The 27,726-nt window shown below is 38.4% G+C and overlaps 2 protein-coding genes across 3 annotated transcripts; one reads left to right on the forward strand and one right to left on the reverse strand.

Annotated features, from left to right (window-relative positions):
* Nucleotides 1–133: 133 nt before the first annotated feature.
* dnaaf10 (dynein axonemal assembly factor 10) lies at nucleotides 134–10,597 on the forward strand. The gene is made up of 8 exons (XM_051916894.1): nucleotides 134–455; nucleotides 5,391–5,491; nucleotides 5,583–5,713; nucleotides 5,833–5,934; nucleotides 7,171–7,286; nucleotides 7,667–7,801; nucleotides 10,066–10,163; nucleotides 10,268–10,597. The coding sequence occupies exons 1-8, from the start codon at nucleotides 270–272 to the stop codon at nucleotides 10,473–10,475; spliced, it is 1,077 nt and encodes a 358-aa protein (XP_051772854.1). The 5' UTR covers nucleotides 134–269; the 3' UTR covers nucleotides 10,476–10,597.
* Nucleotides 462–27,658, reverse strand: LOC127524863 (uncharacterized). Of its 2 annotated transcripts, XM_051916873.1 has the most exons (19): nucleotides 24,528–26,295; nucleotides 23,541–23,748; nucleotides 23,286–23,452; nucleotides 22,392–22,522; nucleotides 22,147–22,313; nucleotides 21,842–21,927; nucleotides 21,632–21,712; nucleotides 19,586–19,700; nucleotides 19,089–19,264; nucleotides 17,909–18,130; nucleotides 16,658–16,860; nucleotides 16,188–16,316; nucleotides 15,960–16,097; nucleotides 15,432–15,663; nucleotides 14,119–14,320; nucleotides 12,178–12,406; nucleotides 11,860–11,981; nucleotides 11,614–11,774; nucleotides 10,910–11,521 (listed from the first exon to the last, which is right to left on the reverse strand). In XM_051916873.1, the coding sequence occupies exons 1-19, from the start codon at nucleotides 24,654–24,656 to the stop codon at nucleotides 11,297–11,299; spliced, it is 3,123 nt and encodes a 1,040-aa protein (XP_051772833.1). In that variant the 5' UTR covers nucleotides 24,657–26,295; the 3' UTR covers nucleotides 10,910–11,296. The 2 variants fall into 2 exon arrangements, with proteins under 2 accessions (XP_051772834.1, XP_051772833.1); XM_051916874.1 differs by lacking the exons at nucleotides 10,910–11,521; nucleotides 11,614–11,774; nucleotides 11,860–11,981 and adding an exon at nucleotides 462–3,034 and having other exon boundaries at nucleotides 24,528–27,658.
* Nucleotides 27,659–27,726: the final 68 nt, after the last annotated feature.

Consider the following 27,726-nt stretch of genomic DNA (forward strand, 5'->3'; position numbering starts at 1 on the left):
TCCCTGTTAGCTGTCAAAATTATTTTTAAACTTTTACTTTTTATAAAAAATAAATAAACAAATACTCAAGTGTTTTTTCAAGTGTTTTAGTCTATTTGTGTTGTAAAGATTAGCCGTTCATTTTGATCAGGCTAAAAGTAGGTCAGCTATGTGTTGTGGGAGGGTCCTTAGTGCAATAGGAGGAAACCCACGATATAAGCACACTGTTCAAGCAACACAACTGACTTAAACTAAAAGTGTTCTCGTTTTTAATTGAGCATAAGAACAACATGTCAGCAGCCCTCGAAAAGCCGCAGATCATCGCGCACATCCAGAAGAGTCTGAACTACACGGTGTTTGAGAGCAGATGGATTCCCTGCAGCGCGAAGTTTGTTTGTATGGGAAACTTCGCCAGAGGAACCGGAGTGATGCAGATATACGAGATCCAACACGGGGAGCTGCAGCTGGTCAAAGAGGTTTGATCTGTTTAGCTTGACCAAACTATGATACACGTTCATTAGCAATGGCAGGCTTTCTAGAAAACTCCAATCGCCTGGTTGTCATGGCAACAGCGACGCAGAACGCGGTTTGTTTAAACTGTCATTCAGTCTCCGCGAATTGATAAATATTATTTTTAAAATAGCTAAGGATAATTTTTTTTAAAGATGTAGTTTATTGCAAAATAATGAGTGTTAAAAAGTTATAAAAGTTCTCCTGTCACAAATGAATAGATTTCTGTTATGATATCATAGAGCTGCACGATTCTGGATAAATTGAGAATCACGATTTTTTTTTTTTTTTTTTAATTAAATAGAGATCACGATTCTCCCTCGATTCTGAACAGACAACTAAACAAAATAACGCAATTTACGATAGGTTCTGAAAAAAAAAAACTGCTGCAGTCTATTTAAAAATGTTTAATTAATCTGAATTATTAAAAAAACATTGGTTTGATTCAATGACTCACTCATAAATGCTTCAATCGTTTCATTACTGGATGAATCAGCGTTTTTGAACTAATCTCTTAAATGAATGATTCAATGACAAATACTTTTTTAACAGTCACTTGTCGCCACCTACTGGTGCAACAGTTTAATTGATAAAATCTTTATTTGAAGCATCAAGTAACTTTCAAAAGGTGATTTAAAGGTGGGGTATGTATTTTTTCAACTACACTGGGGTGCATTTCCCAAACAACGACATAACTGCTTCACTACAATAGTATGATGCATCGTTGAACAAATCAACTAGCTAGTCACGACTGTTTCCTGAAACCGTATTGTCGCAAACCTGACGTTCAACCACGTTGGTGAATGACGTCACGCAGGTGGTGGAGTAAAAACTTCTTTAAATGAATCCGTTTGAGATTGAATTAATGCTAGATTTTTTGCTATAAATTACGGACATGGCATTAGAGGACTAATTCTCATTTTCCTCAGTTATTTTGCTTTATTTCCAGATTAAATCAAATGCTTGTTCTTACGTTCTAGTGCACGTACGCACATGCGCACTCTTCAAAAACGGTGCTTTAAATCTCTTGACAAACTAAAATATATAAATAACATTTGTATATATTCGAAATAAAAGATATACATTGTACTTAATGTCAGCTTGCTTATTTTGCTCAAGATAATGATTTATTAAGTCCACATGTCATAAAAACAAGAAACTATGCTTCTAACCACAGCTCGAGAGCTGTCGTTCCAACCACACAAGTTTGCGATGCAGTTTGCGAATGTTCGTTTGAACGATGGTTTCGGGAAACGCCAAATCGTTGAACTATGACGGAACTTGCGATGTTAGTTGGCTAACGATGCTTTAGGGAAACGCACCCCTGTTCGGAAGTTAGTCGGGTTTGACACCAACAACAAATGTCTAACGAAACAGCATTAGGTGGCGTATGACGGTTGAGGAGAGAGAACGAGCAAGAGGGAGATTTGAAAATAAGAGAAACTGCAGAACGAGAGATGGGACACAATACAAAAGAGCTCGATTGGGCCGGGGTTCGAGACTGACACGGAGCAGGGTGGTTATTATTGGAGTGTGAGTTTTGGAGGCGGAGCAATGAAGAGAGGGCTGGGTTTGTTTGGGTTGATTTCAAATATCAACAACAGTGTTCTTCAAAATCTACTTACCGCACCTTTAAGGCAGTGTCCAACTTTCACAGGATGGATTTTGAGTGTTTAATCTTTCAAATGATACCTAATTTATTATGATTTATTAAACGGTTAGTTTCTGTCCTTGATTCTGATTGGTCAATAGCTTTTATTCACGATAAAACACGGCTATGACCGCTTCTCCCAACGGTTCTGTGTATCACTACACAACACCCTTAGCAACCACTCTTAGCAACGTAAAGTGTATGTTCTGAATTGATATTGTTCAAAGAAGCTTACTGTATTATGTAGAAGAGTGTTGTGAGAAAGAGATTGAGTGAGCGAGTTTATTACCTGCATTCAGATTTAGCATTTTCCTTCAGGTCAGTCCTATGTTCATAATAAAACATCTGTTTAAATGTCCGATGTTTTATCTTGTCCTTTTAACAGTTGAGGGGTTTTCCCGTGACTGACAGCACTAGTCAAACCATTTGTCAGTTGCGTCTTGTTCTGTTTTCAAAACAATTCAGCCTTTTCAATGTAAAAGTCTTCGCTACTGACTGACACACTCATAAAGACAGTCTTTGCTGCCATCTAATGGCGTAATAATTAAATTTTCAATTCAATTCACATTTATTTGTATAGCGCTTTTCACGATACATATCGTTTCAAAGCAGCTTTACAGAGAATGCATGTCAACATTACAATTTGGAGACTGCAGTTAGCTAATAATGTAATAATTTAGGCGATTAACTGTTAGCAATTTAATTGAAGGTAGAAGCAAAGAGCTCCTGGAAAAATGAATTACGTATTAACAATAATTAGGATATATAGAAATTTGCGAATGTGCGTGTTGATCCAGATGTTGCATCTTCTGAAGTCATCGCAGGAGTTGGCGCCGTCTCTTCCAAAGTTTTAGTCATCTGAGGTCTTCTTAAGAGGCTGGATCCAAACCGAAACTGATGTACTCTCTAGTCACCTCGGGACGGGCGTCCCGAGGTAAAACAGAAAAGCAAATGGAGAATAATTAGCATAGCTGCTGTTCATAACATTAAGCAAAGATAGTCATGTGCAATTGATCTGATATGAGATGGATTATGTGAATGCTTGGCTGAAGAGATGTGTCTTTAATCTAGATTTAAACTGGGTGAGCGAGTCTGAGCCCCGAACATTATCAGGAAGGCTATTCCAGAGTTTAGGAGCCAAATGTGAAAACGCTCTCCCTCCTTTAGAGGACTTAGCTATCCTAGGTACAACCAGAAGTCCAGAGTTTTGTGATCTTAAAGAGCGTGAAGGATTGTAGGGCGATAAAAGATTGGTTAAGTACACAGGAGCTAAACCATTTAGAGCCTTATAGGTCATTAGCAGTACTTTATAATCGATACGGAACTTAATAGGTAACCAGTGAAGAGATGATAAAATTGGTGTTATATGATCATATTTTCTTGACCTGGTAAGAACTCTAGCAGCTGCATTTTGTACCAATTGTAGCTTGTTTATTGAGGAAGCAGGGCAACCAGCTAGTAATGCATTACAGTAATCTAGTCTAGACGTCATGAAAGCATGAACTAACTTTTCTGCATCAGAAACAGATAACATATTCCGTATCTTAGCAATGTTTCTGAGGTGGAAGAAGGCTGTTTTTGTAACATATGAAATATGATTTTCAAAGGACAAGTTGCTGTCTAATATAACACCCAGGTCTTTAACTGTCGAGGATGGAGTAACAGTACATCCTTCTAAATGCAAATTGTAGTCTGAGAGATTCTGTGTACAGGATTTTGGCCCAATAAGTAATACTTCAGTCTTATCTGAATTTAATAGAAGAAAATTACTAGTCATCCAATGTTTTACTTCTTTAACACACTCTGTCAGATTGGATAATTTAGAGTTTTCATCTGGTTGTGTTGAAATATATAATTGAGTATCATCGGCATAGCAGTGGAAACTAATTCCATGTCTTCTTATAATATTACCAAGTGGCAGCATGTATATTGAAAATAGCAGAGGGCCTAACACAGATCCTTGAGGCACTCCATAATTTACTATCGTTATCTTAGATTTTTCCCCGTTTAAATAAACAAAATTATGACGGTCTGATAGATACGACCTAAACCACCGTAATGCCTGTCCCTGGATACCAGTGTAATTCTGTAGTCGATCTAGGAGTATTTTATGATCTATAGTGTCGAACGCAGCACTGAGATCAAGTAACACTAGTATTGAGATACAGCCTTGGTCAGAAGCTAGAAGTAAGTCATTTGTAATTTTAACGAGCGCAGTTTCTGTGCTATGATGAGGCCTGAATTTTTCATAGATAGCATTTTTTTGCAGGAAGGAGCACAATTGGACCGACACCACTTTTTCTAGTATTTTAGATATAAATGGAAGATTTGAAATGGGTCTGTAATTTGCCAATACATTTGGATCTAATTGTGGTTTCTTAATGAGAGGCTTAATAACTGCTAACTTGAACGGTCTTGGAACATGACCTAGAGATAAAGACGAGTTAATAATAATGTAACTTCTGTTGCTGTTCACGGTCAGGGACTATTTTTTCCGGCGGAAGGAAGGCTTTTGGTGAAAGTTTACTTCATGAAAGTTGCATTGATACATATTTTTGGCTTTAATATTTGTATTGTGTGGTAACCATTTTATAAAAGCAATAAGATACTTGAGGCTAGTGCTGTATCGTGAATAAGTCACGGCTGAAGGGGTTACTCCGCTTCACGTCATGCCTAACAACGCCCTTCAGCCGTGACTTATTCACGATACAGCACAGCCTCTCGTACCTTATTGCTTGCTAATAAAATACGTGATGAGTAAAAGTACCTTAAAGGATTAGTTCACTTCAGAATTAAAATTTCCTGATAATTTACTCACCCCCATGTCATCATCCAAGAGGTTCATGTCTTTCCTTCTTCAGTCAAAAAGAAATAAAGGTTTTTGAGGAAAACATTCCAGGATTTTTCCCCATATAGTGGACTTCACTGGGGTTCAACGGGTTGAAGGTCAAAATTGCAGTTTCTAGAAACCAATGGTTTCTCTAGATAAGACTCTTATTCCTCGTCTGGGATCGTGTAGAGCTCTTTGAAGCTGCACTGAAACTGACATTTGGACCTTCAACCCATTAAACCCCATTGAAGTCCACTATATGGAGAAAAATCCTGGAATGTTTTCCTCAAAAACCTTCATTTCTTTTTGACTGAAGAAAGAAAGACATAAACCTCTTGGATGACATGGGGGTGAGTAAATTATCAGGAAATTTTAATTCAGTAGTGAACTAATCTTTAAATACCTTCTACCGTATTCCAGATAGAAAAGCCCAAGCCTATCAAATGTGGAACGTTTGGAGCCACATCTCTCCAGCAGAGGCATCTGGCCACAGGAGACTTCGACGGCAATCTTAATGTTTGGTAGGATAACGTTTGGTTGTTTTGCGGTTTCTCCATTGGCACGTCCAGCATCCAGGCTGAGACAATGTGAAATTGAAACCTTGCTTTGCAGGAATCTTGAAGTGCCTGACTGCCCAGTGTACTCGGTCAAAGCACACAAGGAAATCATAAACGCCATTGATGGAGTGGGAGGATTGGGCATCGGTGACGGAGCTCCTGAGATCGTGACTGGCAGTAGAGATGGTAACTACCACTTTTGATCTCACACGCCTGGAACATTTACCTTATTGTACTCAGAACTCATACTTCATATGTTTGTTCTCAGCATTTTTGGTTTTGATTGTGTGTGGTTTTATTAAAAGGTACAGTCAAGGTGTGGGACTCCAGGCAGAAAGACACACCTGTGGTAAACATGGAGCCGATGGAGGGAGAAACCAAGAGAGACTGCTGGACTGTAGCTTTTGGTGGGTATTTTTCTCACTCGTATTGCGTGTTTTCCATTAAAACCTCGGAATAAAGACCCATTCACACCAGGGACTAAAACTATAAAGGTATAGTTTTAAAAATCATTCTAAATGTAAAATTATAGCAGAGTCCACCCCACAGCAATAACGATAACACAGAAGAATATCACTGGAATCACTTTCAGAACAATTTTTTCCAGCTGATGAAAGATAAAACATTGACAGCCAATCAGAATCCATCCTGCTTTAAAGAGCTCAAGCATTTAAAGCGGCAGACGACAAAACTGTGCGATTGCGTGGACGCTAATAAATATATAATGTATGGGCGGCGCCAAAGAAAAGAAAGTAACAAAACTGAACAAGTCCAACTTATAAAAATCCCCTGAGACTAACTACCAAAAAGAAAATGTGAAAAAAAAAAAGTCTTCAGCGTCCGAGACGCCCTAACTAACCTACACTGCCTAGCCAAAACCAAAAGTACATGGGGTGGCACTCGCCCCTAACCTAATGTACTATACAAAGACAGTTCCTACGTGTTGCTATGTATGTCACATGACATTCTTACCTGTCTGCTTCTTCCCGGACTAGTAACGTATAATATGAATATAACTGACAGATGTTACATAAAAGGGAAAAGAAAGGAATATATCAAACGAAGGTGAACGTACACACAAAGCAAGCAACACAAACAAAAGGGGATACAAGGATTAAAGAGGATGCAATGGCAACAAAATAACTGGAACAAAACAACAACAACATGGGGGCTTTAGGTGGTCTGGCATGCTCTTTTATCTGTGGTGGTCTTTGGCAATTAGTGAAAGGATGGCTGGATGATGAGTGACAGGTGACTGAACCAATGAGCGGCGTCAAGGAAAGTGAAAGTGACGGGGAAAAGCAGAGAGAGGGAAAAACAAACACACACACACAGCACAAGGACGTAACAGTCAGAATGTTCTCAAACGGTGTTCTATTATTCAGCTTTAATTTCAAACTTCTGTTTACTCCTGAGTGAAGAACAGAGAACGAGAGTATATCAGGGCCTTTTAAATCTCCTAATGCTGTTGTTGTTGCTTTTATTACTGTTGTTTTTCACAGGTCTGGCAGATTCTGGCATTGTCTCTTTCTAAAACACAATATTTATAAAATATGTTATAACTGTGCTTTTTTTAGTGTTAGAAATACAAGCATAGAAAAAAAAAAACCAACTAATCATAACTTTCCGTGTTTTATCTCAAGGTCACGCGTTCAACGACCAGGACCGCTGTGTGTGTGCTGGATATGACAATGGTGACATCAAGTTATTTGATCTTAGAAATATGTCGTTACGATGGGAGACAAATATCAAAAATGGGGTAAGTGTGCCAAGACATATTTAAGTTCTGTTTGTTGCTTCTTCAGAACTGTTTCAGTGTACATTATTAAATGCCTCCCAACACCTGATCATGACTATCTAGCTGTCTATGTAGACCGTAAACATCCACGGACCAATCATCTGTGTGCTCAAGTACACTTCAGCGACAGAAACATGAAAATACCATCTGATGAATAGAATTTCATCATTCATTTAAATCTGTAATGCATTGTGAGCTGTTGAAGAATAGTAAACATTTTACACAACTTTGGAGGCTAAGAAACACATTCAGCGTAGAGATCTTTCTTGATTATAGTGGATCAGTCTAGTTTTGAGTAGATGCAGTATAATGGATAAACTTATTTTGCATTTCTTTGACAGGTGTGCTCTGTTGAATTTGACAGAAAAGACATTAACATGAACAAACTAGTGGCAACATCTTTAGAGGGCAAATTTCATGTGTTTGACATGAGGACCCAGCACCCCACCAAGGGCTTCGCTTCAGTGTCTGAAAAGGTTTGTTTCACTCAAAAGGTGTATACATGTTTTATTTTTTGTTTTTGTAATTTGCATTTATTTAATCTCTCTTACAGTAGAAAACATGCAATTACAATAAATTGGCACTGAAGCTTTCAAGTAGGGTTGGGTGATATGGCCAAAAATATTATCATGATATTTTTTTCCATATCATACCATCTCGATATATTTATCAAGTATTAATTTACCATCAATGTGGAAGGCATTAATGGTAAATAAATGCATTTCACATGTTTGTTAGACCTTGAGAGTGAATGTTAACATAACTTGTTTGTTTACAAGTAAACGCCACAGAATATTTAGGACCCCATGAAATCAATGAAGTTTTATTTTCCCTCAAATTCTGCTTTCCATTTTATTTTATTTTTCTGGATTATGTTTTGTGATTTAATGCAAATTTATCATTAAAAATGGTATCTAATGAAATGAATAAAACTTTTATAATTTAATCAATCATTTAAAATGTAATCAAAAATATAACAAGTAATTTACAGCAAAACATTGCATTTTTATTTTTTGTAAAATAAGGTTCTGTACAACAGAACTCGTATACTGTATAAATTAAAACATAGTTGAAAAAAAATCTTGGTTTTATTATATTTCTTAATAATAATAACACTATATTATTGAAGCACTTATATTATATAATATTAATATATTTCTTCAATAGTCATTTCTTCAAGTTAAGCCAAAATAAAAGTTTGGTTTAACAAGTTTCTGTGAGGACCGTTGAGTTTCAGTGTGTATTTGATGATAATTGATCTCTCTCCTTCAAGTAAAGTTAGTAATAGGTCATTTTACTTTCTTTGCTATTGTGAATTAAATTAGATTGAATATCCGACTGAACTACAAACTTTTCAGCGACGTCTGTGAGAAAGGGATGTGCGCTCAAGCTGTGCACTCGGCCCAGCTCTACTTTCAAGCTTCAGAAATGACACAAAAGCAGTCTAAAAATATGACAAAAGCAGCCTGTGCCATTTGTGTGCTATATTACAGTCCTCTGAAGCCCGTGATAGCTTTGCGTGAGAAAGAAACTAGTATTTAACTAATCACTAATAATCAAGCCCTACAAGTGAGCCGACTGGATCGATTTAATAAAACAAAAAGATCCAATTCAAAAGAATGATTTGTTCACAAATTGAACATCACTTGAGCCCTTGGAGGACTAGGGTTTTATTAGTTAGATTTTCACTGAATAATGGCTTAAATTTCTATCTACTCATTACGCAAAGGAATCATATGGCTTCAGAAGACTTGGATTGTAGCGCATTATTCACTTTGATCACTTTTATGGTGCTTTTGCAACCTAAGGGCCCTATCATACACCCGGCGCAATGCAACACCAGGCACACAAGTGTGTTTGCTAGTTTCAGCCAGATGCAGTTATCATTTTCACGTTTAGCACACCATTCTTTAAAAAGCAAATGCACTCGTGTCCATCTGTTCGCCCATGGGCGTGCTAGTCTGAAAACGAAGTGTGTTCAGGTGCATTGTTGGCGTGTTGCTATTTTGAGGCGACTGAAAATGATTGCACCATCGACCAACTGAAACCTGCTCTGAAGTCAATGGCGCAGTATTTATTTTGTTATTTAAAAAGCGTGTTAGTAATATGTGCCTATAGGCGGGTGCACAACACACGTACACTCTGCTTGTTACACACACAGGGATGCACAGCAGCACACAAACATGCCAAATATTAAAAATAAAAAAGATTATTATTGTGTGCATAAAGATAAAAATGCCTACATATCATAATGGATAGTCATTGCATGTATCAGAATGACCTATTTGCAGTAATGACGAATGAAATTAGCTAATTATTTGACCAATCGTGGCAATACACACATGTATTTAAACTGACTCGTCAGGTTGAGGGTGTCTATATTCCGCCATGTAAATAGCGAATCCGCCATGGTGCAAGCGCAGCTGGCTTTTAAAGGAAATGGGAGATGACACTCTGATTGGTTTATTGCATGTTACGCCCAAAACAGACACATGACTCATTAAGAGACTAGGTACAACCCTTTTAGACCATGCGCTGGGCGTGCCGACCATTTTTTCTGTCGTTAAACTAGCAAAAGTGGATTCAGACATGCCCTAAGTGCACCTGTGCCATGCGCTTCAGACCATGTGCTTAGATCGTTAAAATAGATCCCTAAATCTTTGTTTTGCACACTTACTGTTGAAAAAGTTACTCTTAATACTCATTTGAGAGTGTTTAGCATTTGCGTTCTGTATTTCAGGCTCACAAGTCTACAGTATGGCAAGTGAGGCATTTGCCTCAAAATCGTGACGTCTTCATGACGGCCGGTGGAGCGGGTAATCTGCATTTATGGAAATAGTAAGGAATTTCTTTAATATTTTTAACATCTAATAAGATGCTTTATCATTATTACTCATTAGTGTGCCATTTTCTGATTGATCATTGCTTTTTTAATGTTCCAGTGAATATCCCGCCCAGAGGACTAAAAAGGGCGCAGATGATGTAGACATGGGCGTCGCTGGGTCTGTGACCCTCCTGCAGAATGTCACCCTGTCCACACAACCCATTTCTAGTCTGGACTGGAGCCCGGACAAACAGGGTCTTTGTGTTTGCTCTTCATTTGACCAGTCTGTACGAGTCCTTATTGTGACCAAACTCAACACAGTCTGAGTTAACATTAGTTAACATTTGTACCATTATTCCCAAACAAATTTGAATATTTGATGACTGTTGATATGCCACATGTATGTCTTAAGTTCTTATGTGCAATTATAGAGTTGTTTTTTAAAGAACACAGTTAAGTGTTATAATTATTTGCAATATTATTTGCTATAGTGACTTTGCTTTGTTGTCAAGTTGCTATTACTGGTAAGAGGCGTTCTTATGCACAATGTGAAGGTTTACAACAAAAACAACTTGTCTTCGCAGTCTTTTATCAATTTGTAATAACTTACATCAGGCTGATTTCTCTTGTTTTTCAACTCTTCTATTCTGTAATGCTCACTTATCATGATCCAATCAATTCCCCATGGTCCCGTCTTACACCAAATATACTGTTTCACACCGACTAAACATATATATGTCAAACAATACAAGAATGGGTGTTCACTAAGGCATCTGTTTAATGTTCAGAGAGGATTTAAATAATTAAGGCAACAAAATCTATAAGGATGACCATAAGACACAGAATAATAGGGACAACCAAATGTATAAAGTACATTCCCTCATTAAAAAGATCATATCCAACACTTGAATTTGAAAAAGTCTTGCAGCTCCTCATCGTCCACTGATTTGTCATGAATTCAAGCGTAAACCGTCCTGAGAAGATTGGTCATGAATTTCCCTTCAAGTGCTTCAATATATTTTTCAAGGCAACCTTTTAATGCAAAAGAAGAATGTTTTAGCATTTCAGCACTAATATTACCTAATTTGGTTGATTGATTGATTGATTGATTGATCGATTGATTGAGATGACAAGTAATTTCAGAAACTTAGAGTCCCATGACTTTTCCATATGCTATCAGGTTGGGCAGTAGCTGAGGATGTTCATACAGTTCTTGTTTCATCAGAATACGAACAATCTCTCCTGTTATGAAGGCGTCATCAAAGGTTTGTTCACAAACGGGCTTCAGCGGGAATCTACTGTAAATGTCCACAGCTGCCAGAGGATCATCCTTCAACAGCAGATTGGCCAGCTCAATGTACGCATCATGCACCTAAAATGCATGTAATAGTAGTGAATTACACTATTACGGTGTGAAATGAGCATCATTGCATGGTAATCAAGTTTGCCTTGAAGGAATCTCACCTCTGGAGCCATGTCAATGACTTCCCGGTACAAATGACATGCCTGTTTCTGTGAGTCGGCGGTTCGCGTCAGCGCCCTGGCTAAGCCTAGCCGTGGCAAGTAGGACTTCTCATTCAGAGCTGTTAAGACTGTACCTTCATTGCCCTGCTTGCCAACCTCCACTGAGAAAATATTGACTGTCATAAATATAGAAGATATGTTTTACCATGTTAGCCATTTTAAGTTGAGCCTAGAGTTTGGGTAAACCTGCTGAAGACAGTTTGTGCTCCTGCCCAGATTTGCAAGATGTTTGACCTTTAATGCTTGTTTTGCCTGGTGCCTTCCCAGCTCCGTTACTCTTGGCACTTAAAAGCCCTACTTTCCTCCCTCTGATGAAAGAAATATAAAAGTACCGATCATTTGTGAATAAGAAAACCACTAATTGTAAAGGTACAAGAAGCCATGATGTATTGCAAATAGTCACAGTAATTGTTTCCTTGTCATTCCTGAAAACAGTGTCTTTGGTCTAATTATAGTATTCACAGATATTTTTAGCCCAGTGTAATGAAATCTTGTCATGCTTACCTAACAGCTTGTGGAGTCTGTTTGGCTCCTGTGGCTGTCTTGTTGACTCGTGTAGGAGCAGGGGTCTTCACTGTGGATGTAGGGACCCCTCGGGCTAGAGCTACTCTGCCAGTCTTCTTCCCATCTACCGTAGCCTCAGATGACTCGACCGTTGGTTTGGGCTCAGTAACTTCATGCTTGACTGTTTTGTCTCTTTCCGCAGCCACATGATCCTTCCACCATGTCTGCTCTAATTTAAACACAAAACATTTCAAAGTGAAAGATTGCATTTACTTTAAGAGATATTTATAAAGTACAACCCCTCACTAAAAAGATCATATTCAAAGACTTGCAGCCCCTCATCATCCACTGATTTGTCAACTTTTCCTTCAACATTGTCTTTACTCAAAATTGTATTTGCTTAAAGAACAAGTTGGACGATTTTCAACCAGATATGTACTTTTACAATGTTGGTAGTACATGTAAATGAACGGACTCTTTCTCTGTTACCTGCACCCAGATATCCCAGTTTATTTGTCAGCATATACATAACACTGTATCACATTTCTAGAATTCAGGCTGCATTAATTAGGTCAACGGAACTGGGAACACTTCCCATAATACACGATGAGGAAAGAAAGAGGAATGGCATCTATGCATATACTAGTCTGTCTGTTTTAATCCTTATCCCGAGGTTACCGTAGTCAGCCGGATCTGCTCCAGATCCAGACCAGATGGTGGACCTGAAACAATCTGTATTCTATAAAGTGCAATAGAAATAAAGGTGTCTTGACCTGAGAAAAAGTTAGCAATGACACAAAACTTGCATTATAGGTGTTGAAGTTTTGGGCAAAAGGGAACACCACTGCACTTTTTATTGTATGTTGCACCTTCTACTGCATAGACAGCAAGGTTTTATTAAAAGTCATTTTGCCAGTAGTGAATTACCTCTTTAACAGTTCTCAACAAGTATTATATAGAGTTTTGAACCTGTCAAGCACTTGCCTGGTGATGGTGATTTATATTAGCAAGCTCCAAAAACACCACAAAAGCACCATAATATTAGTCCATATGAAGAGAAAATGTAGTATTAGTTCTCTATCAATAGTTATTTATAAAAACAAACAAGATGGAAGTTAAAAAAAACTTTGGCTGTCATTGTCACTATGGAAATATTCTGTGGAAAACAAAATAATGAGGGTCAGCACCTCCAAATCTAAGGCCATGTTTATCAGTCAGAAAATGGTTGATTGCCCTCTTCGGGTAGATCCTTTTTTAAGTGGAGGAGTTTAAGTATCTCGGATCAGTGCGGCCGCTGTTGTACTGTCCATCATAGTGAAACGGGAGCCTGAAGGTGAAGCTCTTGAATTAACAGCCAGTTAGTCTGTGTTCTGACCCTCACCTATGGCCATGAACTTTGGGTAGTGGCCAAAAGAACGAGATCACAGGTACAAGTGGCTGAAATAAGTTTTTTCTGCAGGGTGTCTGGGCTGATCCTGGGAGACAGAATGTGAAGCTCTGACATCCGGGAGAGACAAGGAGGTGAGCCACTCCTCCTCTGCATCGAAAGGAGCCAGTTGAGGTGGGTTGGGCATCTGGTCAGGGCGCCTTCATCAGTAAGACATGTCCAACTGGGAAGAGACTTAGAAAGCTCTAAAAGGAATATTTATCCCAGCTGGACTGCGAACAGCTTGGGATCACCCAGGAAGAGCTGGAGGAAGTTGTCAGGGAAGGAAATGTGGGCGACCCTACTTACCAGAATGGATGGATGGAGAAAAAAATGTCAAAAATATCTTGCTGAAAAATGTTTTACATGCTGGGGACCAGCAACCAGCATCCCACGCTGGCCCCCAGCATGTAAAACATTTTTCAGCAAGGTATTTTTTGGCCAGCACTATACCAGCAAAAACCAGCCTGCACTAACATGGAATCCAAGTTGGGTGAAATAACAACAATACTTACTGGTTAGCTGCTCAGGTGGTTCTCCGGTCTGATGGGAACCTTCTAACTCAATGCTGGCCTGAAAACTGAGGCAGGCATTTGCAAGTGCTGCCTGACCTCTTTCACCAGCTGCATCACTGTCACTCTGAGCCAGTTGTGCCGAACCCAGCAGAGACAGAGCACGACTGCAGCGGGGCACTGCCACTACTCCCATCTGACAGACCTAGACAGACCAGAACCAGAATCATGCAAACTGTTTCTCTTATATAGTCAAATTATAACATTAGACTGCATCATGATTAAATCATAGCTTTCAGCTCCAACCTGCCCAAAAACACTCATCTGGAGGGTATCAACCATTAGCGCTTTCCATAATTGGGCTGAACAGTTGAAGAATGGAGTCTTATCTAATGATCTGATGACCAGAATCAAGTGTTTATAATTAGGGAGACATACATATTGTGTACAGTTTGGGGGCTTCAGGAACAGGATTGAGAACCACTGCGCTAGCTAACTTATATACAAGTAAATTATTCACTTAATATTGTCAATAAATGTCCTTTGTAGAAATGTTGCATATGATTACACTCGCTCTAGTGTTTACCTACTACTACAGTATCACGTATGCAACTCTTGCGTCACTGAAGCAACTTTCTAATACTGATTTTGTAGCATCATGGTGGAAAAAGAAACTGTAACTGTGCAAACTAGCCCGGATCAGCACAGTTTCACAATGAGAACCGCTCAGCCCAATGGTGAAAAGTGGGCTACAGATTCCTTTCTGTTAAATACTGGAAGACAATGATTTTTATAACTTTTGTTATTACGTTGATTGTTATTACTTTTGTCATGTCTGACTCAAAGTAAACACATAACTGTTGTTGTGTTAAATGAACTTGATGCTCGTGAAACTCAGATCAGTGTAGTTACTGGATGGTGGTTTATATAAGTATGCGTAGTTAAAGATTAATTGAGTGTTGTTTATTATTTAAATTTGTTGATTAAAGGCATTGTGAGTGTTGTAATTAGTTGCAATCTATACAAATTTAATGAATGAATGCAATTATTTTGTTTAATATTTAATTTATTATAGTTAGGACCAAGTGTTGAATCGCATTTGTGCCTCTAAACATTTGTATACATTTATTTCTAATTTCTGATCATTTGGCAACAGGCAAGAGGAAGTAAATGCGATAATTTATAGGTATTGAAGCATGAAATAGCATTTCATTTTTTCATAAATTTCTTCCCCAAGAATACAAAAAGAATTCTTAATAGAACCATTAAACCTGAAATGGAACCAGAATCGTACAATTATTAAACACACAGTCTACCTTCTCCTGCATGTCCAGAAGCTCCCTACAGGGGGCGATAGATGAGAGCCGTATCAAAGCAGTGAGAGCCTGGCATCTCTTCACTATCCAGGGCTGTTTGCCTTCTCTGTCCTGCTGAATAAGGGCTTGTAGGAGAGGAAAATGAGCATCCAGCAACACCCACTCCAGCTGCTGCACCACCTCACCTGCATTCACACACCTGCTGATGCCCTGCGCCGCAAGCCCAGAGATGCTGTTAGAATACCAGAGAGATCAGGACCTGTTGTTATTATGTAGAGAGAATAATTAAAGGGGTCATAGATTGGAGAATCAAGTTCAAATCCTTGATCCTGAGATCAATTCAGTTCAATGTTTCCAGTGTCTCTGATTCATGACTACATACATCACTTACTACATCAGTGCATGTTCATAAAGGCCAAAAAAATGTACTTTTATTGTCAAAGATACTATTATTAAACAGCAGGAGAACTAATATAAAGAGTCAAATGAGTCCTTTTAATGTGTTTCTTGTTTGTCTTTGTAACACACATGTGATAGACTTGCTCTGGACTCATGGCCTGGTCAGAGGAAGAGTACTTAGAAAGCAAAGCTGCCAAACTGAGACAACCGCGTAGAAACTGAGCGTTCACTACAGACAAATGACATCCGGTGTCCCACTGCTCTTGTCTGGAAAAAATAAAAGTGAAATTACAAAACAATTCTGGATTAAAACATTAAAAGTGACTGAATGTGAATGTGAATTCTTCTTTTACATACTCTTTGTGATCATGTGGGACAAAGAATTGACCCATGACGTATTCTAGGCCTTGTTGTAGGAACAACACAACCTGCTCATTGGACATGGTTTCCTCTTTCTGCTGCAGCTGAGCCAAGCCAGTATAAAACCTACAGTTAAAAACATGTTTGTGAAGGACTGACAATAAACACTGGCCTATCCTGAAGTTATCCAGACCCAAATTAGACTTTTAATCTGTTCCAAAACAGTGTTTAGACATCAAAGGGCACTCAAGATATAAGAGTGCATGCAATAATGGATTGTGGAACAGACAATGCCATAATGCTGTGTTTCTCAACTGCAGTCCTGTGGATGTTGTAGATGTCTCACTACGTGTTAAATTGATATTCTGGTGGTCCTGAGGACTGAGGTTGAGAAACACTGCCATAATGCGTTGCGGTCATCATCAAACTATATTTGTCTAAAACGTTGTGAATATGATTGGTCAAACCTGATTGTTGGATGACAGGGTTGAAGGCCCAGCGCAGTCTGAAGGTGTTGCAATGCCTCCTTGCTTCTCCCCTGTAGTAGCAGCAAATGCCCCACGTGTAGGTTATATTCCCAGCTGTCTGCATTCAGTGACCAGGCGTCCAGATACTTCAGCAGGGCTCGAGAGAGCCAACACTTCTCATCAGACACAACACTGCTGCCATCCTACAGACCAGACAAACACTACTGTGGCCACTGCAATGAAAGGAAGGCACACTTTCTCTAATCTCAGTTATCTTTAGCACATAACATCTGCCAGAATGTAAGACAACAGTACTGTCACAAAACCTATTGAGCTGCCTACTTAGACAGCTTTCTTTATACCTGCCATAATGGGAATGGGGATCAGCAGTTTAAATTGTTTTGGGTAATTCTGATATTAGAATAGAACTGCATTCTTTTGAAACAACACCAATGTCTATGGTAACATCCGAAACTGTAAAATGACCAGAAAAACGAATAATCAAATTTTACAGTTTAAATAATACACAAAAACAAAACATTTTATAAAATAATAAACCACATTTCAGCCCAATAAATGATTATGTTTGTTATATTTAATTACTCTGAATAAAAACAATGGGCTGAATGACAATGCAAATTCCCTCTCTGGCAGTAGATGGCGTGTATATGGAAAAGCAGAAATACAGCGGTTACCCTTGTACACAAAGCAGCACTGTGCTTATAAATACTACTTTATTAGGCATCAAAAGGTGCCAAATGCCATTAAAATTTATCTGAAGACAGTCAGTTCCCTTATATATCAAATCTCGGATTTGCACAAATCACATGAACTGACTATTCCAATGTTAAAATGTTGAATTTCGCCAAAAAGCGACATGTTTGCAGGTATGTAGGCATCATAGGAGCACTTGCAAACACTATCCCAGATATCAACATAGTGTCAGCCCATTTCTGGCCCACTGGATCTGGGCCGGCACAATGTTGCTGTCTGGGAAGTTACCTTATAAGATACCTTCTTTTACTCGTGTAAAGAAATGTAGAATTAGACATTACGAATCTATCACTTATGCAGGCACTTAAGGTCAATTCACACCTCTGCCTTCAAAGGCAGCCAAGTAGGCAATGGACAGCAAGGTAGCAGCTCAGTAGGTTTTGGTCTTGTATCAATAATTAAATTGGATAAACTGGCATCTGCTACATGAATAATTAAAAAATGTAAATGCTGATTGAGAAAAGGCAGCATAAGGACCTTTCCAGCTTTTTTTGATAGCCAGAGGAAAAGTGTCTGGACACAATCAGCCTTTGCTGACTGGCCCTGCTGTTTGAGATCTTGTAACTCCATGTCAAGTGCTTTTAGCTGGTTCTCCGTTGTCAGTGTTCCTGGAAAGCCATGAAGCCTGCAGATGGCCAAGATCTCTTCCTGCCTTCCGGCAGACTTGGCCTGGCCGAGATCCTGGTCATCGTCCTCAGCCTGTGGGATTTCAGACAGTCAGTTACCTCATTATAACATATGGCTCTTTTATTTGAGAACAATATTAGCATATGTGCACTGCTGATTCAAATCTGGTGTAATAATTAACCCTCTGGTGTTCTTTGCGTGGCGGTCAAAAAAATTACAATTTTTTATTATTTCAATGAAATGAATGCACTTCATTTTTGTTCAATATTGTTTTTTTATTTAATATTTTGTATTTTAGGGGATTCTATGTTACTAAATGATATTTATGCAGTAGCTATAATCCATTTATTACCTGTTAACCACTTTTTGAGCATATAGTCCTGAAAATTTCCAACTTAAAACTGTTGTAAATCTTGAATGCTTTGGAGCACAGACTTAAGTTTGGTCTCTTGTTATTTTTATTAAAATGAACAAAAATTGTATATAAAATATATATTTTCCAAAACATTTTTTTTTTACTATAAAACTGCGAGAAAATCAAAGGCATAAATCTAAACAAATTGTGTTCCAAATTTGACTGATATCTCAAAAAATGAGCTTTCAGTAAGATTTTGATTGGGCGCATTACCAAACGTTTCCACTAAATGAAATTCGTTTCCCATTCATTTCCAATACGGGCAATTTTGACAGCGAAGAGTACAAGTACCATTTAACCATTTTTAATCATGTCCATGATTTTTTTGTTCACATAGCAAGTGCCAAAACCTTTCGTTCCATTCCGATGAAGTAAAAAATTCTAAAAAACCAAAACATTAATTTTTTTTTAAGCAGGACAGGGCAGAGTTTACCAAACTTGAATTTTAGAATGCAGCAAAATTCACATGGGCTTGCATTTCCGGTCTCCCACATTTGCATGCATATGAATGAAAGTCAGTGGAGTGAAAAGTGTAGTGTGACCAGCACTTAAAACTTAAGTTGCTAGTTTGAAATTGACTCTCTCAGTTCCAAACCGATGACCACTATTTCCTACCTTCTTTCTCAGGCCATACATCTCTGTTGCGAAGTAGTGCTCCTCTAGTGTCAGCCCAAGAAGAAAATGCAGTTTAGCATTGTGGGGTTTAATCTTAACAGCAGTGGCATAGTGGATGGCAGCCTGCTCCAGATGATCCAGTGGAGACTGTCCTGGATCACAGCGCATCATGTCACCTGAACAAACAACAGCACAACAACCGCTAGTAATTTTGCTAGAGATTACCATTTCATACTGTCTACCATTATTCTTAAGAAAGCTATTAAAATCAATTCACAACTTAAATTTATGTTAAATGCCTTTTTTTAGTTGATATTAATTATGTGTTAGGTGAATCGGTGGTCCTTCAACCATTACAAAGTAGTCCGGTGCTTTTCTCACTGCCAAATGTTGTTTCAGTGGACCCTATAGTGCTAATCATTTGTGAGTGGATCAATCCAAGACTTTATCAGGTGGAAACAGGATCTCATATTCTGTGTGTGCTCATAAGGATCTACCTGGATTAGGAAGCCATTTCTTGTAGAGTTTTAAGTGTTCCTCAGCATGAGCAATCAGATTATCTACATCACGTTCTCCAAATGCTGTCTGCAGTCTTTTCTCCCAGTTTCTAATCTATTTGAACAACAACAGCAAGGTTACTTACAGTTTCCCAGCAAACAGAAATATGTTCTAAGAACACTTTGCTAACATTCTGGTATGTAAATATATTGCACTATTGACACTTCTGAGTGATGAAATGCACGAATGAGAATAAATAAAGAGCAGAACGTGTTTGATGTTAAAAAGAGTTATAAGTGCTCTGCGCTCATGCTGTATGACACACTGCCAAAGTGCGCGCACAGAAAGCCACCTCTCTCAGAAGGCGATCGCGAATGTGGGACGTGCTCAATGTTAAAAAGTGTTATTAAGCACAATAAGCAGTGAAAAAGAACTCAATGTGGTGCTTGCGCTGACTGACACACAGTGTAAGCGTGTGCACAGAAAGCCATGTCTCAATTCAGTTCTCTTTCACGTCTTATTTGTGGCAATTATGTCAAAATGCCCATCGTGTGGAGTATTCATGTAAACACAGCTGGTTATGTCTCAAGTGAACGTAAACAGATGGGTGTAACCGGATGTGTGTTGGTATAATGGATCTGTGCGTTCATTCTTAAAGGATTAGTTCACTTTCAAAGCTTTACTCACCCTCAAGCCATTCTAGATGTATATGAGTTTCTTGTTCCTGATGAACATAATTGAAGAAATATTAATAAATATCCTGACGCATCCGAGCTTTAAAATGGCAGTGATAGGGTTCAATGAGTAGGAGCTGAAGAAAAAGCTTCAATCCACATCCATCCATCATAAACGTACTCCGCACGGCTCCGGGGGTTAATAAAGGCCTTCTGAAGCGAAGCGATGCGTTTGTTATGAAGTTATAAAGTCAAGCATCGAGATTCCGCCAGACCGCCTTCCGTATTCAAAACTCTTGCAGTTCACACTTACGGAAAAAGTGTAATTGACACGACGCCAGTTTACACTTTCTTCGTAACTTGTATACAGAAGGCGGTCTGGCGGTAGCTTGATATTTGACTTCATAACTTGTTAAATATGGATATTTTTTTTTACACAAACGCATCGCTTCACTTCAGAAGGCTTTTATTAACCCTCCGCATCTGTGTGGAGCACATATTTATGATGTATGGATGTGGATGGAAGCACTTTCTTCAGCTCATACTCATTGATCCCTATCACTGCCATTATAAAGCTCGGATGCATCAGGATATTTATTAATATTTCTGCAACTATGTTCATCAGAAAGAAGAAAGTCATATACATCTAGGATGGCTTGAGGGTGAGTAAAGCTTGGGCTAATTTTCATTTCAAAGTGAACTAATCCTTTAAAGTGACAGCAGCCTAATAAACCTGTGTCATTAATGTCAATCAAACAAAAGAGTAGTTAAATTTATATTTAATTCATACAGTGAAGACCATGCAATATTTTATTTTTACATTTGATTATTAAATTTCTGTACTAATTCTAACTACATGTTAAATAAACCTATTGTACCTGAAAAACTTAATTTGTTTAATTCTTGTTTTTGTTATATTGTATTTGTCCTATTGTTTGTAATTTCCTTCTTTTGTCTTATTTTTTAATAACAGAAATTAGATAAAATAACTATATTGTGATATATATTGTTATCATGATATAAAATTTCTCATATCGTGAAATAAGAATTTGGTCATGTCGCCCAATGCCTAAGTAGTAACATTTAAAAAAAAAAAAAAAAAAAAAACATTAGACAAATGTCCAACTAAAACATTTTTGAAATAAAACATTCCATGAATATTGTATAATAACGATTTTTGTGCCAACATCTTGAGAATATTATTAAAGACCAGAAAACCCAGACCTAACACTATGTTATTGTTACTAGATAAATATTTGTTCATAACTTTGAGAAAACTTTGTCAGAACATTAGTCAAAGATCAGAGGACATTTCCTGTTTGCTGTTTGGTTTATATCTTTTGTATGACCGCACACATGTCCTGTCCATACCTCAAGTGTGTGATTAGTCGTTATTTCCAGGTTGTTTGAGGATGCAAAATATTTTCTGTACCAGTTTGTTTGTGTAACTTCCTGCAGTGATACAAATGATTTCATAAGCAACATGACAGAGTAACCAAATGTGTAAATCTGGACAAAAACAAACATCACTGAAGAGAAACAAATTGAGATGCAGTGAAACTGTAAATGCATCACACTGACCACAGAATCTAGATCTGATGATGGTTTGTGACGACACTCTTTTGCATGTGCTCCGATCTCTACATATCTCATCTGGTTTCTGCATCCTATGAAAAATCCATGCAGAAATAATCAGCATACAGGTTTTTTTGACAATGATTATTTCTGTAAATCTAATTTGCAACATTTAAAGTTAAAAAAATAAATAAATAAAAATAAAGTCAGTTCAAACAAGACAAAGATATTACAGGCTTGAAGTCTGAACATTATTTAGGATGCAGTAGTAGAGAGTTTTGAAGGTTTTATTTTTGTACTGATATTCATACCACGATGTGAGAAGAAACATTTGACGGGAGCGTTTGACATTCTCTGCTCAAGCTCTGACTCCCGAACTTTCCACCGCTCTCCCAAGGGACGCTCAGTAAATGGATCTACTTTTGACCTCCGTGTCAGCATGTCAATATATGGGGCTGAAAATGCTGTCTTTGGTTCACTGTATACAAACATGACAGAAAAACACATGATAATGATAATGCATAAAGGGGTTTGACCACAGAAGCATTGCTCTCACCTCTGATGTATTGACACAGGTTTGTAGAGGGCACTTAAAGACACGGGACACTCAAACTCAATCTGGTCTCTCACATCACAGAAAGTCACAGCTAGAGGAACTTGCTCTCTAGTAATGTTTACAGTATACACCTGCAAAAAAAAAAAAAAAGAAAAAAAGTCAGTTTCAGAATTTTTTCTTTCATTAAAAATTAATTTTTAAATGATGGTTTCAAACTGACTTTCAGCTAAATCTAAGTGCTGTCATTGTCAACAAAATATACATGTTTATTGTTAATATTGTATATATTTATAGTATATACCATTATAAAAATTACTGTTGTGTTTATGTCAGAGGATAATACCATGGTGGAAGAATATAACCAAAAATATCATGGACATTCATTGAAAAAAAATTGGTGTAGGATCAGACATTGCTAGTAAAATTCACAAATAATTACAAAGACACAGCAAACAACACATTCAATTAAATGAGACATTTTCAAGTAGAAAGACAAAAACAATGGAAGCATGTTTCCGCCACGGAATGAAAAAAATTAGAAAGGTAATTGCGACTTTTTAAATTTTTTATCAATTGCAAGTTATAAAGTCCGATTAGCGAGAAATAAATGTGCAATTCTGAGAAAAAAGTCCACTCACAATTCTGACATTTGTGAGTTTATCTCGCAATTCTGACTTTATAATTGCGAATTGCGAATTTATAGGCCTACCTCACAATTGCAAGAAAAAAAAGTCAGAATTTTGAGACAAAAAGTCACAATTGCCTTTTATTATTATTATTATTATTATTATTATTAAACAAGCTTCCATGGAAAAAAAAATGGTAGCACCCACTGTGGTTCTTTTTAGGAGTTTTAGTGTGTTTTGTTGTGTAGTGTCAGGTCTTAGTACTTACTTGAGAGTTGGCGCCATCTGCTGATGTCACCTTTATAATAACTACTGTTTCTCCTGCATTTAACATGATGGATTCAGAGCAAGAAGCGTCACTGACAGCAGTCTGCATGCTCTTGTCTGGTGTCTGAGGATTCATTCTCACCTCACAACAGTCAAAATGTACAGGACCTAAATCAGAGAAACAGAATGACCTGAATAAACTGAACAGCCATAAGAACAGCGAATCTCATAGAATGTAAGTCCTGAAGTAACTCACATGAGTAGTCGTAGGTTGTTGGAGAGAAATCAGGCTGAAGTGAATGTCCTCCCTGTACGGTCAGATCACTCAGCTGTGCTGCGCTGGCCGAGAGTTTGGTCACCGCAATACTATACATCTTTGTTGTGCCATCTTCAGAAACAACCTCAATTTCTACTTTATTTAATCCATCCTCTAGTTTAATGGTTTTGGATCCATCACCAAACAACTGGAGACATTTGATATGTAAAAATACCTCAGCATATACATAGGTTCTTTATATCTAGATATATCTCTATGTACTATGTATCTTTATATAGGCCCAACTAACAAAAATAACGTTTTGCTAACGTTCCCATGACGTCATGAAAACATGACTTCTGAATGTTCTCTTAACGTTTCAAATCAGTTTTTTTTAAATGTTCCAAAAACATATTTTTTTTCTTCATTATATGAATGTTAAGGGAACATTCCCTTGTATAATTTTGCAAACATTACGGGAACTTTACTTTTGAATGAAACAAATAGTAACATTCTGAAACAAGTAGTAACATTTAAAACTTTAGGTGAACTAAAACGTTTAAGAAAAAACTTCCATGAACAATGTCTAAATAATGTTTTTGTGCTAACAAAAATATTATTAAAGACCAGATACCTTTGTTCAATTAATATTACTGGAAGAACTTTATTCATAACTTTGAGAACCTTGCCAGAACATTAATCAAAGTCATACATCAACATACAATGTACCAAGCAAGACAATTATTTGGACACTTAAGGCATACTTAAAACGTTTTAAAGTAATTGCATTAGGAGCAAAATATCAAAGCAACTGGCAGTTTGATATGTTTAAAATGAAAAATAAAATACTGTTCAAAATGTGTTGTTACACTTTTTGATTGTCAAATGTGTAATATGTACATAGTTAATAATGAACTACGCCTGTTGGGGCACATGATATTAGTCACAGTTTAACATGTATATGTAGACACTGCTTTTCATACTTACGATATTACAAGAGGCACCACAGTCACTTGTCTGTAGATGTAGAGATGTGGTTTTGACACTGCTCTCAACTGTTGCTGTGTACTGGGTAATATCTGATCTGAAGGAAGGGTTTAGTTTTCCCTCAGACATTGCTAAATTATCTAAATCACAATTATCCTTCCTTCACAGTTTACTTATTTCGAAGTCAGGAGGTGGAAGGTTTTGTTGTAAGCGGTGTTATTTTGGCTTGAGTGAACAACCGCGTTTCAGGAGTTTAGGTGCCACCTTGTTGCCAGGGAAGCCAAACAGATTAATCTCTATGGAAATGGAGATCAAGCGAATAAGTGAATTGTTTAATGAATGATATGAAAACATGTTTATTCAACCTTTAGACATAAAGGCATTAATAGATCTAAGATTTTAATATATCTAAGATTTATTATTTAAACAAGTTCATATTTAACATGCCAAAATGTTCTTCTAGTGATGAGAGAAGTGATATTTTATTATTATTCATAAATTCACACTTACAAATAATTGGATAGAGTAAAAGAGTATGCGTATTTGGCATGCTGTCCGAGGGGAGGGCTCAGAACTCAGAATTTGGCCTGAACCCAGAGTACTCCCCCAAAAAGGTGCAAAACAAATGAGGGATAGCAGCCAGGAAACGTTACTGACAACCCCCCCAAGAAATTGCAGAGTGCAAGGCTGATGGTGCGGTGTTCTCAGGGAGGTTGTTGGACGCTGGACTGGGAGGACTCTCGCAACATCGGACGGGAGTTCGGTACTCACATCGGACAGGTAAGCCCCACCGGTAGTTGGATGGGGACGGTCATGCATGGGGGCAAGCTCCTGCAGGAACGGAGGGGATGTCACCGCTGCAGCAGTGATGGAAAAGTTAAATGGAGAAACGGAGCTCCTGCGGGAGCGGAGGGGATATCACTGCTGTAACAGTGAAGGAAAGGTTAGACGGAGAAACAGAACTCCTGCAAGAGCGGAGGAGATGCCACTGCTGTGGCAGTGAAGGAAAGGTTAGACAGAAAAACGGAGCTCCTGCAGGAGCGGAGGGGATATCACTGCTGAGGCAGTGAAGGAAAGGTTAGACGGAAAAACTGAGCTCCTGCGGGAGCGGAGGGGTTGTCACTGCTGCGGCAGTGAAGGAAAGGTTGTATGGAAAAACTGAGCTCCTGCGGGAGCGGAGGGGTTGTCACTGCTGCGGCAGTGAAGGAAAGGTTAGACGGAAAAACGGAGCTCCTGCGGGAGCGGAGGGGATGTCACTGCTGCGGCAGTGATTGAAAGGTTAGATTGAGAAACGGAGCTCCTGCGGGGTGGGTTGGAGTGACCTGCTGGGGGGGACAGATTAACTCGCTGCCGTCCGCCTGGATTGTGGAGGGGCAGATGCCATCCTAGAGTGAGTGGAGGAGTCACCGCCATTGGCCTGAGGCTGGAGCCTGCTGCAGTCCGCCATGATGGGGAGGAGCAGGGAACGGGGGATTTGCTGCCGGCTGCTCAAAGCTAGAGTAGTCATTGCCATCCACCAGGCATCGGAGGAGTTAGAGGGCCTTCCAACGAGGGGTATCCAGCACCACCACCAGGCATCACAGAGGAGTTCATCTAGCTGGTGAAGGACCGGATGGCAGTGCGTTTTGGGAACCGGACCAAGATTTTTTTCCCCTCTCTTCTCTCCTCATCCTTCCCTCTCCTTTTCTCTTGCCTCGTCTGTCCTTACCTACAGGTGCTGAGGCCACCATGACGTACAGTGCTCTCCACAATCATTGGCACCCTTGGTAAATATGATCAAAGAAGCCTGCAAAAATAAATCTGCATTGTTTATACTTTTCACAAAAATCTAACCTTTCATCGAAGTAAAACAATTGAAAGTGGGGGGAAACTCACATTATGAAATAAATGTTTTTTCTCCAATATATGTTGGCCACAATTATTGGCACCCCTAGAAATTCTTATGAGTAAAATATTTCTGAAGTATATTCCCATTCATATTTACATTTTTTAGCACACCAGGGTGACTAGGAGCATGAAATTGTCCAGCCATGACTTCCTGTTTCACAGGAGTATAAACATGAGGAAACACAAAGGCCAAATTCCCTTAATCATTCATGAAAATGAGAAAAACCAAAGAATATAGTTCTGATGTACAGCAAAAGATTGTTGAGCTTCACAAAATAGAAAATGGCTATAAGAAAAAAGCCAATGCATTGAAAATCCCCATTTCCACCATAAGGGCAATAATTACGAAGTTCCAATAAACTAAAGATGTTACAAATCTGCCTGGAAGAGGATGTGAGTCTAAATCATCCTAATGCGTGGTGAAGAGGAAAGTTTGAGTGGCCAAAGACTCTCCAAGGATCACAGCTGGAGAATTACAGAAATTAGTTGAGTCAGAAAGCCTAAAAAAAAATTGGCAAACAGCACCTACATCCCCACAAGTTGTTTGGGAGGGTTTCAAGAAAAATCCTCCTCGCTCATCCAAAAACAAACTCCAGCATATTCAGTTGTCAGACACGACTGGAACTTCAAAAGGGACCGGCTTCTATGATCAGATGAAACTAAAAAAATAGCTTTTTGGCAGCAAACCCACCAGATGGGTTTGGTGCACACATGGATAAAAAGTACCCCATGCCCACTGTTAAATATACTGCTGGATCTTTAATGCTGTGGGCCTATTTTTTTTTTTTTTTCTGGAGGTCCTGGACATCTTGTTCAGATACATGGTATCATGGTATTCTGCTAGAAATCTTATAATGGGTCCATGGATGGATCTTCCATCAGGACAATGATCCAAAACAAACATCAAAATCAACAGAAAAATGTGTCAGTGAGCACAAAATGAAGCTTCTGCCATGGCCATCCCAGTTCCCTGACCTGAACCCTAAAGAAAATGAGTGGAGTGAACTGAAGAGAAGAAGCACCAACATGGAGCTGGAATCAGAAGGATCTGGAGAGATTCTGCATGAAGGAATGGTCTCTGATCTCTTGTCAGGTGTTCTCCAAACTCATCAGGCATTATAGGTGAAGACTCAGAGCTGTTATCTTGGGAAAAGGACGTTGCAATAATTGGGTGCCAATAATTGTGGCCAACGTGAACTAGAAAAAAACATTTATTTCATAATGAGCTTTTTCCCCCATTTTCAATTGTTTTACATAAATGAAAGGCTAGAATTTTGTGAATTTTTGAATGAAAGATAAAAAGGATAAACAA

The sequence above is a fragment of the Ctenopharyngodon idella genome, chromosome 13 (genome assembly GCF_019924925.1).
Source record: "Ctenopharyngodon idella isolate HZGC_01 chromosome 13, HZGC01, whole genome shotgun sequence".
Lineage (NCBI taxonomy): Eukaryota > Metazoa > Chordata > Actinopteri > Cypriniformes > Xenocyprididae > Ctenopharyngodon > Ctenopharyngodon idella.